At 41.0% G+C, this 12,671-nt stretch overlaps 1 protein-coding gene across 5 annotated transcripts in view; it reads right to left on the bottom strand.

The window, feature by feature from the left end:
* SAMD3 (sterile alpha motif domain containing 3) overlaps positions 1 to 12,671 on the bottom strand; it is a 73,061-nt gene that overhangs the window by 36,420 nt on the left and 23,970 nt on the right. Inside the window, exons 2-4 of one of the 5 annotated variants that reach the window (XM_074537826.1) lie at positions 4,705 to 4,840; positions 1,629 to 1,736; positions 716 to 905 (exon numbers count right to left, since the gene is read on the bottom strand). In XM_074537826.1, the coding sequence (XP_074393927.1) occupies positions 716 to 905; positions 1,629 to 1,707 (269 nt within the window). In that variant the 5' untranslated portion in view covers positions 1,708 to 1,736; positions 4,705 to 4,840. Of the gene's footprint in view, positions 1 to 715; positions 906 to 1,628; positions 1,737 to 1,910; positions 2,075 to 4,704; positions 4,841 to 4,899; positions 5,011 to 12,671 lie in introns of those variants that run through there. The other 4 variants (XM_074537824.1, XM_074537823.1, XM_014267525.3 and 1 more) reach the window with 4 other exon arrangements.

Below are 12,671 nucleotides of genomic sequence, written 5' to 3'. Positions count from 1 at the left end.
CATTCAGAAAAGCATAACCCTGCTAGACTTACAATAGATGAGAATGGAAGTAAAGGATGGGAGAATCAACAAACCTCTCATCCAAATACACCCAACAAAAACACTCCACAAACTCTGCCCCTTCCTCCCTCTCTCCCCTAAGAAACCCCAAACAAACAAAGAAAACCTGCTAAACGAAGAGCCAGAACATAATAATTGAGGACAATCTCCCTGGAATCTGTTTTCTAAAAATATATCTAGTTTCACAATAAAGTTTAATAATCCACTATGGAATTATTAAATCCTTATATCTGGACCAAATCCAGAGTTTCCTTTGATAAATTGACTTTCAATATACCTGTGACAATTACTATCTCTGGCTAGCTCATTATTTTACCCTAAGACTTGCAAGCATTTAAAAGTAAGTTCTTCAAAAGGCTAATAGATTAAACAGAGAAAATCTTAGCTATAATGAAAGTTTGACAGTGCTTCATTCAAATGAAAACTGGCTATGAAGGAAGTTTAAATTAATTAATGGCATGGTTCAGGAATGTTGATGCCCTGTTAAAAACCACAAGGTAAGAACCCAATTTTACATTTCACATTTGTTACAGTTACTGAAAATAAAAAAAAAAACAGATACAGATGAAGAGCTAGTAAATGCCAGTTTTAAAATGCCATGAGAAGAACACAACTATATCCAGACTGATATTTGCTGCGCCACGAACAAACTCACCCACTGATTACTTCCGGAAATTTTTGAGAAGCTGTTTCACAACAGTATGTGAGGGATTCCAGCCCACTCTTCTGTTGCTGGTATTTTTTAATCAGGTCCATCAGCACTGCCTGGTGCCCAATCTTCTTCACCAGCTGCTGCACCATACGATCATTAAGAGCCAGAAGAGCTGCTCCACTTATTTCTTCTTCTGCAGATTGAAGGGGATAAAATCATTACTGTAAAATATCTTTATAGTTACAGTTACATTCTGTATGCCTAAAAACATGGTGATGGAAGATGGGTCAAAGGGAAGGATGCTTTGTACTGCTGACAGTCATCTTCAGCTGTCACCATCCTTTCCCAAGCAGTGCCAGGAGTCCTAATCACTGCCCAGATATCTTCCCCTGACATAGAGCCAAGTCTGAAACACACAGAGGCAGAGGTGACAATTTTAATGCTGTAAATCAGGCCTTGCTTGAATCACAGGAGACTGTTGCTTGCTGATGAAGGAAATAAAGCTTTTTAACAGAGTACACAAGAAATAGGCTGTTCACATTACAGTTTCTTGTGCACTCTTCTGTAGAACATATAACATTTACACACCACATTTGCATTATTTCAAGAGATTTCTACAACATAAAATAGGCCCTGGCAGGACTTTTAAACTGCCATTTCCGATTTGAGGTGTGTCTATTTATATACAGGCTTAATCTCATCCCCCAGGATTTCTCAGACTCTGTAACAAATCTGTACACTTATGTTGATTTATCAGATCTATGTCAGCTCTCACACTAATAAAGTTCTATAAAAGTCTGAGGTTAGTATATACACACATGCCCCAAACCAAAACAAGGTAGGCAGTGCCAATAAAATGCATAGCAAAATATACTAAACAAACAGCACCACCCCCCCAAACAATAAAAATGCTTACCACGGAACTTAGGAACTAGTTCTCCTAAATTTCTCAGTTTCAACCAGTTGCAGACTTGCTCAACTGACCAACTTTCCATCTTCAGTTGTTTCAATACTAAATTTCCCTCTGAAATGAAAATAGGGGATTATTTTTGTGCTGAGCTCTAAGCCAAACTCAACATTTCCTAGCAAAAAATGCACTTAGCAAATAATATATCTACATGCCCTGAATAAAAATAGTGCTAAATAATCCAGTTAATGTCTGTTGTAAGCGGCAGTTTGCTTGGATCCCTTTCCTCACCTCCTTTCCCGTCTCTGGCTTCCCTCGGTTCTGAGGCAGACTCATTCCTTATAAAACAAGACCTGCTCCGGAACCATTAACACCCAGGTTTCCACACAGAGAAGAAAAAAGGTGTGAAATTCACCACCACCATCAGGCTCATCAGGAAATGGCTGACATTTTACAGAAGGAAAAAAAAAAACAAGCCACCCCACCACCAGATAAGAGTCTGTCACATCCATGCTTACAGTCAGTCAAACACTTTAACCCCCTCTGCACCGCCTGGCAGGGCAGGTACCCAGCAAATACTTAACCCTGAATTACCAACAGCTAGGCACAAGGAAGGGGAAAGGGAGGAGGCTGCTCCTGCTGTTATTTGCTGGTTCCTTGCTCCAGTAGTACCTGGGAGGATGCCGTGGGTGCCCTGGGAAGGCAGAGTCTCTGGGGCTGCTGGGACAGGCGCATCCACCCTCTGGATGAATCCTGCACATACCATGCGCGCCCCCCTGCCTGAAGGACTCACTCGGATGACGGGGGGGTGCAACACACCCCAAAACCACCAGCGACCTCCCCAGAGGAAGATTACTTGTAAAGGCACAGCTTGTCCCACACTGCAAACTTCTCAGCAGAGCAAACTCTCTCTGAGGGGAATTTTCTAATTATTTTGTTTTAGCTCAACCTAAAGGAGGACCAAGTGCTCCACAACCATGCTTGCAGTCCACAGCAAAGCACTATTGGAGTCCATTTTTCAGACAAGCATTTGAGTGTCTGGCATTGTTGGCCCAACATTTCTTTCCATACCCTGAGCCTCCAGCAAATTCCAGGCTAACATGAGGATTCACCCTCACAAACCTCATCAGCATCTGTGCTCAAAAGAAAAGGGAAAAAAAAAAAAAAAACAACTCCTTGAATAAAAAAATTCTTCCATTTCCATCCTTCAGCAGCAGAGACCCTCCAAAAGACACACACTTCAGCCTACATTCTTATGCCTGTCGACTTCAGCACTTAGAAGGGTTAAGTTTAAGAGGAATGCCTTTCTGAATTACATGAGTGGGTTTAATTTGATATGACAACAGTAGCCATACAACTCCTCCCCCAGGCTAAGCAACAAGAACAGGGTGTGAAAAGTCATTATTTGTTGAGAACTCTGGTGTAAATTAAAAATCACACCTTTCTGTCACACTTCTTACTTCCTTGCAAAGAGTAGGGAAGAAAAAAAAGTCTCCAAAACCTTGAAAGATAAAACCGAGTGCAAAGCAGAAAGATACTTCCCTTATCAACCCAAGCAGTGTAAAAGGAGAGAGATACATTTAAATGTTGGAAAGGTCACTTTTTCACCCTACAAGAAGACTAACACCCTAGAACAATTCTTCTAAAGCAGACAGGCAGATACCGACACTTCAGAAAGTGTCAAGCAAACTCTAGTGCCATGCACAGCAATGTGCACATTTAGCCCTGGGTGGCTAATTCTACAGCAAAATGGCCACTTGCACATGGAAATGCAGGCTGCACAGTTTATTGAGGGAAGTGATGATAGCTTAGAGGCTGGTTTTTTAAAAACAAGATTATATACATTAAGAGTCATGAAACATCAATACCTGAAATGCTTCTCAAAAGTGTTTTCAGTTACTTGCATCTGCTATAGATAAAGCAACAAGAAAATGAGCACATCAGTCTTCTATCAGTGTTATGGAGACAACAAGGACTGAGCACAGATGCTGATATTTGCCTTCATTAATGATTCCACTTATTACAGTAGCATCAAAAGACTACCCAGCAAAGGGTTGCCTGTGTTGAATGTGGTGAAACCTGTGAATATTTATATTCCTCAATCAAGTCTTATAAGTCGGAATAACAAAAACCCAATAATGGAAACATTTAGAGAGCAATTTACAGTGTAAGTGCAAGTCAAATTCAGAACAGTTCTAAAAACAGTTCTCTGTTTGTTAGCAATATAGCCAATCACTGGGACCCATTTCTTCATACACCTGGGCTCAATAACTACAATTAGGATTTAACTACTCCTGGTTTATGAAATTAAGTGATGAAATCAATGAAAATTACTTTTCCCTAGAATGTGACAGGAGAACACTTATATTTACTATAAAATTCTTCAAAACTGAAGGATGAAAATCTCAGGTATAAAGATGTATCAATGGTACAGATTTCAGCTCACATAGTTGGTTACTCAATAGCAAGAGATGGGGATCCTGACCAGCAATGCCTGTGCTGGCAGATGCATACTACATATGCGCCAAATTATTCCGCAGCTTGTCCACAGCTGCCACAATCTTGAAGTGACACTTCTAAATGAATAAGCCAATATATCAAAACACTTGAAACATGACGAGTGAGTTATTATGTTTACCTATGAGAAAGCCTATGGCACCACAGACTACAAATAGCACAACTTTTGGCAGGCCTCCATGAGGTTTTCAACAATGTTAGAGTTTAGGTTGATTTTAGCACATTTTAGTACTAAAGGAATGTGTAAGGCATGTGCTGTGTGCATAGCTATACATCACAGCTGTATGACACATTTTGTAAAGGGCCAGGTCTCAAAGTTACAAGTGTGATGAGTAGGAGTTGGTGCATATCAAAAATATAAGTAAAGTATCCCATGTGCAATTTTATGCTGTCTTAACTTGGCTTCATCTTCAAATGCACTAGAGAGACTATTATTTTCTTTCCACTTACTACCAACCTATTTTTTAAAACAATTAAAATAGATTCAAACAAATGTATTCAAGACAGAATATGTAATCTCAGATCCAGTGCTGAATTATCATGATAAGAACAACAGTTGTCCACAAACCTTTTCAGTAACATATAGGAAAAGGATCTGAAGTAGAATCTCTGTCACCTTCCCCATCCCTTGAAGAAAATGCCAACAACATATTGCTGTTATTTATCACATGTTTATGCTAGCATGAGCCATAGTGCAGAGATGCCTGAAAGAAAGGGGGAAAAAATCCCAATATGAGTGAAGAAACAAATAAAGTCAACATACCAGTTTTCATTTCTGTGCCACTGTAGAGGAAGACACATGCAGCTGCAAGACAAGGAGAGATGCAAATGTACAGCAGATGCAAGAGAAAACCCATATCACCTAGGAGAAAGGCTATATAAGAAGATTTAGGAAGAAAACAAGCACATCCATTAGTCAGCTGTAGACAAAGGGATACAAGCCAGACAAACCTTTTAAAATTTGGTCAGAGCGAATAATTTATGACTAACAGAATCAGAGGAGGATAATGAGAAGTAAAATAAGCCCTTAAAACACCTTTTCTTCCCCAACCCCTCCCTCCTTCCCACCAACAGCACAGAGAGACAGGGCATTGGCGTTTGGTCAGTTCATCACCAAGATTTTCTTCCACTGCTCCAGGAGAGGAGTCCTTCCCCTGTGAGGCTGTGGGGTCTCTCCCGTGGGAGACAGTTCTCCATTAATTTCTCCTGTGGGTCCACTTCCCACAAGTAGAAGCTCTACCACAGCTGCTGCAATGTGAACTCCTCCCTGGAGGCAGTCAGTCCTCCCAAAACTGCAGCGACATGGGGCTCTCTTTCCACAGGGTGCTGTCCTCCAAGGACAGGCTGCTCCAGCCTGGAAGCAGGGGCCCTCTCTCCACCAGGTCTCTCATTGGATCACAGCCTCCTCCAGGCATCCACCCACTCCAGAATGGACTGTGGGTGGATCTCTGCATTCCCCATGGATCCCCACAGGCTGCAGGGGCACGGCTGCTTCACCATGGTCTCACCATGGCCTGCAGAGGAATCTCGGTTCCAGCACTTCAAGCACCTCCTCCTCCACTGACCTTGGTGTCTCCATGTTGGTTCCCTCACATGTTCTCACCTCTTCCCAGACCAGCAGAAACACCTTGTGACTTTGTTTGGACTTCCTTCTTAAATATGCCATCACAGAGGCATTACCAACCTCTGTCATTGGCCCAGCTTTGACCAGCAGCACATCCATCTTCAGAGCCATCAAGGATTGGCTCTGCTGGACATGGTGGAAGCTTCCAGCAGCTTCCCATAGGAGCCATCTTTGTGGCCCACTGGCTACCAAAAACCACGACCTGGAAAACTAATCACCTTTAAGAAAAAAGTATCAAATAGAAATACAATGTTACTGGGCAGTGAGAACCGTCAAAAAGTCAAGCAAAGGTTAAAAATTCATGAAACACAAAAATGAAATTTCATGTACCAAAAAGAAAGCAATCAGACTGAAGATATTCAGTATGACATGGACACTGCTCCAGAAGACTAAAGAAAAAAAATAATTTCATCTTGTAAATGATATCATGCTGACTTTTCTCCCCAAAGCGCAAGTTTCTCACCAGGGCCATGAGTACTGTGTGATCATGCTGCTGCTTGCTGGCTTACTACAGGACTCCAGCTCTTGTCACTGGGCAATACAGAAACCTTGGGCACTGCAATCCCCCCTGGCCTGAACTGGCAATCATAATCCAGCTCTCTTCCCTGCAGCCATTCATGTGGTCATGCAATCAGCAGTGCAGGCTGAACTGAAAATATCGTGTTTCGGTGGGTTTGGATGGATCAGTATCTTTAACCAACTTGCTGGCCAATTGTGTGAAAATAGATGGTAGAATCATATCTGTAGATTTATCATGGTGTACATTGATCCTTCTTTCAATGCGTTGGAACAGTGAAGATTTCTATCTTAATGGAGCATTGGTTTGTAAAGTTAGGCCAAAACCCCTAACTGTGAGTAACTACTTTACCTAAAAAAAAAAAAAAATTTATATGTACCTATCTCTGGTCCCTCAAATTGTTTTGCTGGAATGATACTGGCTCTGCTTCTTGAAAGGTTACTCTTCAAGCTTTTTTAGTAAATAAGACTAGTAAGATGTGGAATACTCAACCAACCCAGGCTGATCCTCTAATTGCTGAGAAGGATGGATACAAAGTTCTATTATTTGCTTGCTCTGCTCTTGATTTAGAGCCGCAAACGAGTTCAGAGAGCTGAACCAGCAGTCAGTTGTAGTGACCTTATAAAAAATGTTTAATGCTAACTGAAAATAACAACTTACCAAGTCTATTCTGATGGAAAATGCTTAGTGACATTTTATAAGTGGTTTAACCTGCAGATCCTCAAAGGTGCTAATGTTCAACAAAGCTGCTTTCTGTTGTTCCCAAGGGATGGATACAGAAACCTTTTCAGCCTGGGCAACATCTAGAAAATTATGTATATCCTTAACTGAGTCAGTATAGCTGAACTATGACATTAAGTGGGGGCTCCCATGTGGATACGTGGCATTTACACGTTTTTCTCATGAGTAAGTGATCGACACAGCTCTTACACCTTCAGTACACAAAAGGTGTTATAAAATATCTCTTGAATTTTGTTCACACACTTTAATTGCTCTTATTATATATTACATCTTGTATTTAAAATTAGATTTTTCAGCCATGTTTTGTCAATGTAAGATTTTGTCAAGCCAAAACTCAATCATGCCCCAAGTCAGGACTGTGACTCTTGGCTGAGAATGGTCTTGGCTAGTCTCTGAGAAATACACCATCGTCAGGTACAGCCACATGTCTGAGACAGCCCAACCTCAAAAAGAGCTACAAGCTATATCTAGAAATATTTATCAGGCAGGAAAGAAACAAGAACCTCAACAAAATTTTTAAATTCTCCTGCCATTCAATCAGTAGGACGAACCAGCTAGGTAGAGTATTGTCATTATAGTGCAAGAGTTCTATTGTCATTACATTGCAAGGGTTCTATATTGCTAGAGTTTTGTACCTCCTTGATGTTTCTTGTAGGCAGCTCCTCTAGGCACTGACTCTTCCTGCTCCCCACAGCAGCCAACTGACTCCAGTTCCCGCTTAACCAACCAACCCACTCTTTTACAGCGCTCTTCTTATTGCCTACAGCTGCAACCTGTTAACATCAGGCCTGCTCCTAATCCTTAATAAAGGGCCCAGCTGCAGCTCTTTAGGGAGTAAGATTACATTCTATACCACTTTCATTTACCCATACCGTATCCCCCTACAGCAGAGGAGTGAGAGTTACTAGGAAGACATGGAAGCAAATCCTGAAATGAACAAAGTGCCCTTGTTGGTAAACACAGGTGCCTGTGTACAATCAGCTTTGGCCCAGAGGCCACTTCTCTGATGGTCATGGTGAGACTGAGGAATGGGGTCTGACCTGCTCAAGCAAAGACGCCTTTGGGTTTTGCTTGGCTTGTGCTGGAGACAAACAGTTGTGGGCTGGCTGGGGGCATGGCCATCTCTCCTACACTCACCTTCCCTCTTCCTGCAGCAAACTGGGCAAGACACCCCTGAGCAGGAGGAGTCATGCACCTCCTGGGAAGAGATACTGAATTCTTTTAGGAATCACTGAGTTGAGGAGTGGAGCACCACTGCTAAGCAATGCATGATGTTACCCAGCATTTCTGGATTGCTGTTTTAGCAGACTGAGGATTGCTGAATCATATGTTGCTAAGCACTGACAGTACTCCTCCAGCTTATTCATCACATAAATATGAATAGGATGATTAATAATTAAGTTTTAACACATTTCACCATGCACGTTTTTTGGTTTATATGATTCATTAAATAATGACAGCTCCAGACAGTCACAGATTGTTGTGATAAGGCATTATGTTGGCGTATGAAGCCAGGTGAGGTGGGTGTAATTGAGCTAGATGGTAAAACCAAACAGGCTGTCTCACAGTCCTATTTTATACACTACCAGCAACAGTTTAACTAATTTGGCATCCATTGGTTTAGACTCTTTTTGTTCAAGGTGCTCTCAAGGATGAGCTAAGTAATGTAGTATTAATTCAAAAAAGATACCCCACATGGTAAATGATTTAGTTCATTGATATCTAGGGCATGCACAGCCCATTTCTTACAACATACCACACTAAACCAGTGATTTCTGCCCACTGCCTGAGTGTGGCTGTGTCCTCATCATATCCAGATGAAGAAGAAGAGATGTAACCACTCCACATCTGATACAGAATGTTTGTTGAAACCATGAATGGAAAGATGGAAAGACATCAATAATGTCTACCTACACAATGGAGATAGGAAACTGGAAAGTTTGAATATCTGCAAATTCCTGTTTTGTTGGGATGACATATAATCATGACATAAGTAAAAAGATTCAAAGGCCATTTCAGAGGACTGCTTCCTCCTGATTTTTGCCTCTATTCCAGCTATGCAAATTTATGATGCCATGAAGAAAACCCCACTTCAAAAAACCCGTACGTGTATAAAACATTTGTTCTAGTGATAAGGGCGTAAGTTTCCTGGTCTAAGGATCTAGCAAGATTGTATTCTTAGACAGAATATCAATTACTGGTCCTACATTCTTGTTGATGGCTATAATTTGTGCTTTTCATGACTTCTGAATTATTTACGTGAAGAGGAACCTCCCAGTTCCACTGTGAATTGCCTCAGAGCCTCTTGGTTAGCACACAGGACACATGAAACTGCTTTTAAATTCTTGCTTCAGATTAGGCAGGGCAGGGATTTGAGGGTATATCTCAAGCCTTCACCCCACCATCCATTACAAAATGGGGTGGGATTGTCATTTGGAGGGGAGGACATGTCAGGAATGATATATCAGAAAAGGACCAATCTCAGCTTCAACACCTTCTCCAGGAGAGGGGCCAAAGTGAGGAATTCAAGGGTAAGTAAATATCTTCCTACAGGTTGAAGATATTGTGTCACAAAGCCACATCACAGTTGTGCTATGCTTCTACAGCTCATAATGAAGCTAAACTTCTTTTCCAAAAGCACTTAAAGAAATCTGCTTTGTGATTCAGCCTAAGCAGTTACAACATACACAGGAAAATGTAAGAGTTTCTAATTTAGCTTTGTTTCACTCATTCTGTGGCTCCTAAACCTACATATTTTAAAAATAAACATTTTCTGACTATAGATCTTGTTTACACTGCAGGCAGGCAAACTGAAGCAATACAAAATCAAAAGAGGTAAGAAATTCTTCTGCATGTGTCTAAAGTAGAGTGCTATCTTTTCACTGTTAAAAGGCCAATAATTTTAAGCAAATGCATGCCCCAAACAGCCATATACATTGTACATTATTTGTATTTACTTATACACCGGCTGAACATGAGAAAACATGTGGTATAGTTGGTTCATCAGTCAGGGCGTCACAAAGTTGTGGAGACAAGACTCAGTGAGGCATGAGAAGCGTGATACTGATTATGTGGAAGGTCATGATAAGATTTATTGCTCCTGCAGTAGCTAAATATTGCCAATACAGTACATAATACAAGCAGGTCTAAAGTGCTATAATAGAAACAGGTTTAGCTAGAGATTACACACAGGGTTACGGGCCTTACAGAATGCACAGCTGCAAAGCATCAAAGTACCTGAGGAGCTACTTTAGGGTTTTATCTCTGTGACTTAATGCTTTTACTCACTTGGTAAGAATTTGGTTTAAAATATTCATTGGACTAGTGACCAGCTTAAATAATGATGTAGACAAACAGCCATTTTGGAGAGAGCTGTCCTGATGTGAAGCATGATCTCCAGGTACTTACTGTTTCTCAGCTGGAAAGCTGTCACACCTCAGCTGTTTGTGACTCCCATAGACCAGTCTAGCTGAGCAGGAGGCAATCACAGGCACCATAGGCAGGATACCTTCCATCACCATTGGCTGGTTTTCACAATGAGCCCGATTGAAACATCAGATGCTGAGTGAGCCTTTGCCATGGTTAGAGATGCACTGATCTCTGTATTTGCAGCAGTTCTTACAAATCTTATTGGTAGGAATGCCTGGTAAGGCCTGAATGAGAGAAAGTAGGTTTTTCTGCAGGTTAGACTTGCTTTTGGGATTCTCTGTGTTGCCATCATAGCGCAAGAGTTCTATTGCCATTACATTGCAAGGGTTCCATATTGCTAGAGATCTATGCTTCCTTGATGTTTCTTGCAGGCAGCTCCTCCAGGAACTGACTGTTCCTTCTCCTCACAGCAGCCAGCTGACTCCAGTTCCCCTCAACCAACCAATCCACTCTTTTATAACACTCTGCTGATTGGCTACAGCTGTGGCCTGTTAAAGTCAGGCCTGTTCCTAATCTTTAATAATTGGCTCAGCTGCAACTTTTTAGGGGGTAAGATTACATTCTATACCACCTTCATTTACCCATACTGTATCCCCCTACATTTCCAGATATTTAATTTCATTCATGTCTCATTAATCCCCAAGTCGTGGGCAATGGCTAAAATTGTGGTTTTTCTGTTTTTCTGAGGCTGGTACTGCTGCTGCTGTTCACTCATGCTCAGTCTGCTGAAAACTGGCTGCAAATTCAGCGCTGAAGAGATTCAGTCTATAGGCTTGGTATGAGCCTCATGGGACTCCACTTACATGTTTGCAGTGGAAATGGCTGGGGCAGTCACTCAGGCCATCAGTGCTTCAGACACATCTTCCTGCTGCTTGGCAACTTGTTACTCCCTGGTGTCAGTCAGTGGAAGAGAATGTATTCATGGCCACTTTAATATAAAGTCAGGGCTGAAATCCTCCTACAGCATTTATCTTGGACTCCAGCAAGTAGACAGATTTTCATTACCATTTTGATGAGGATGAGACGGTCTTCAGCAATGGGTGAGGGGTGAAGGGGGAAATCAGCATTACTAGGAAATTTGAATTATTTCAGTCTCTGGCATTTGGAATTCCTCACATTACACTTGCAAATCTTGTCTTCTTTATAAGTGCAGCCAGATGTTTCTTTTTCATATCTTCTTTCCTAAGTGTAGTTGGGAGTTTAGAATCTCTAATAACACCCTCAAAATCGCTGGTCATCCTCCTGTCACAGCATGAGGTCTGGGCTTCTGCAGGGCTGGAGCTCAGATGTCCCATCAGAGCTCATGCCAGTCCAGAACCATGCAAGCCTGTTGCTAGAGCACAGCACAGGACAAGTTTGGGGATTTTTTTCTCACTGAAAAATCTGACCTCTTCAGGATTGCTTTGCCCTTCATGTTGTCCTGTTCTACATCAACTAAGGGTTGTTTGTGATTTTAATTGCCAGAGATACACAGATATTTAGATTAGATGGCTGAATGAATCTTTAGTCTTAAAGGGATAAAAATAATAAATGTGGACTGTTATTACTTGTATAATTAAAATATTTAATCAAGGCAATCAAAGGGTGGCATAGTGACTACTAAATGAAGTTTCAAATGCTACCATACAACAATACTTCTATCACTCTTATCTATAATTTTAAGAAATGTTTGTAGAGATATATTTTATCAAGTACATTGTCAATTTTGTTTCAAAAACCCATCCACAAATCTAATTTTGCTGAGAGGAAATAATAAGCTGTATTTCCAGCTTTCCTTTGTTAGGATCTCTTGACATTAAAGTCTTGTCACCAAACTGCTCCAAAGAGATTAACAGCTTTTCACCAATACCTCAATAATGCATGTCCCTGCTAGGATAGCAAATTAGGAAAGAAGCCACAGCTAATTCTGCATTACTTAAAAATTCTGAGCTATAAACTTGGTTAGTTCAAGAACTGTTTTACAATCACCTCATCTTTCTTTGCTGTACAGACTGCAAATTTCAGAAAACAGACTCCTGAATGTACCTCCAGCTGCCTGTGTTTGTGTGTGTGCGCAATGTTGTTATATCATCTTATTTACAGTAGGAGTTTTTGGAAATAACTGGGTATTGTTCCCCATTTGGAAGGATAAAGTAAAAATAATTGTATTGTTGGTTTTGATTAAATCAAAGAGTGACTAAACTTTATAGAATTTTGGCACAGTAAAAAGTATCACAGAACACTG

The sequence above is a fragment of the Zonotrichia albicollis genome, chromosome 3 (assembly GCF_047830755.1).
Source record: "Zonotrichia albicollis isolate bZonAlb1 chromosome 3, bZonAlb1.hap1, whole genome shotgun sequence".
NCBI classification, from domain to species: domain Eukaryota; kingdom Metazoa; phylum Chordata; class Aves; order Passeriformes; family Passerellidae; genus Zonotrichia; species Zonotrichia albicollis.
The sequence above is the reverse complement of the archived record's forward strand: the minus strand, read 5'-3'. Positions and strand labels throughout refer to the sequence as shown.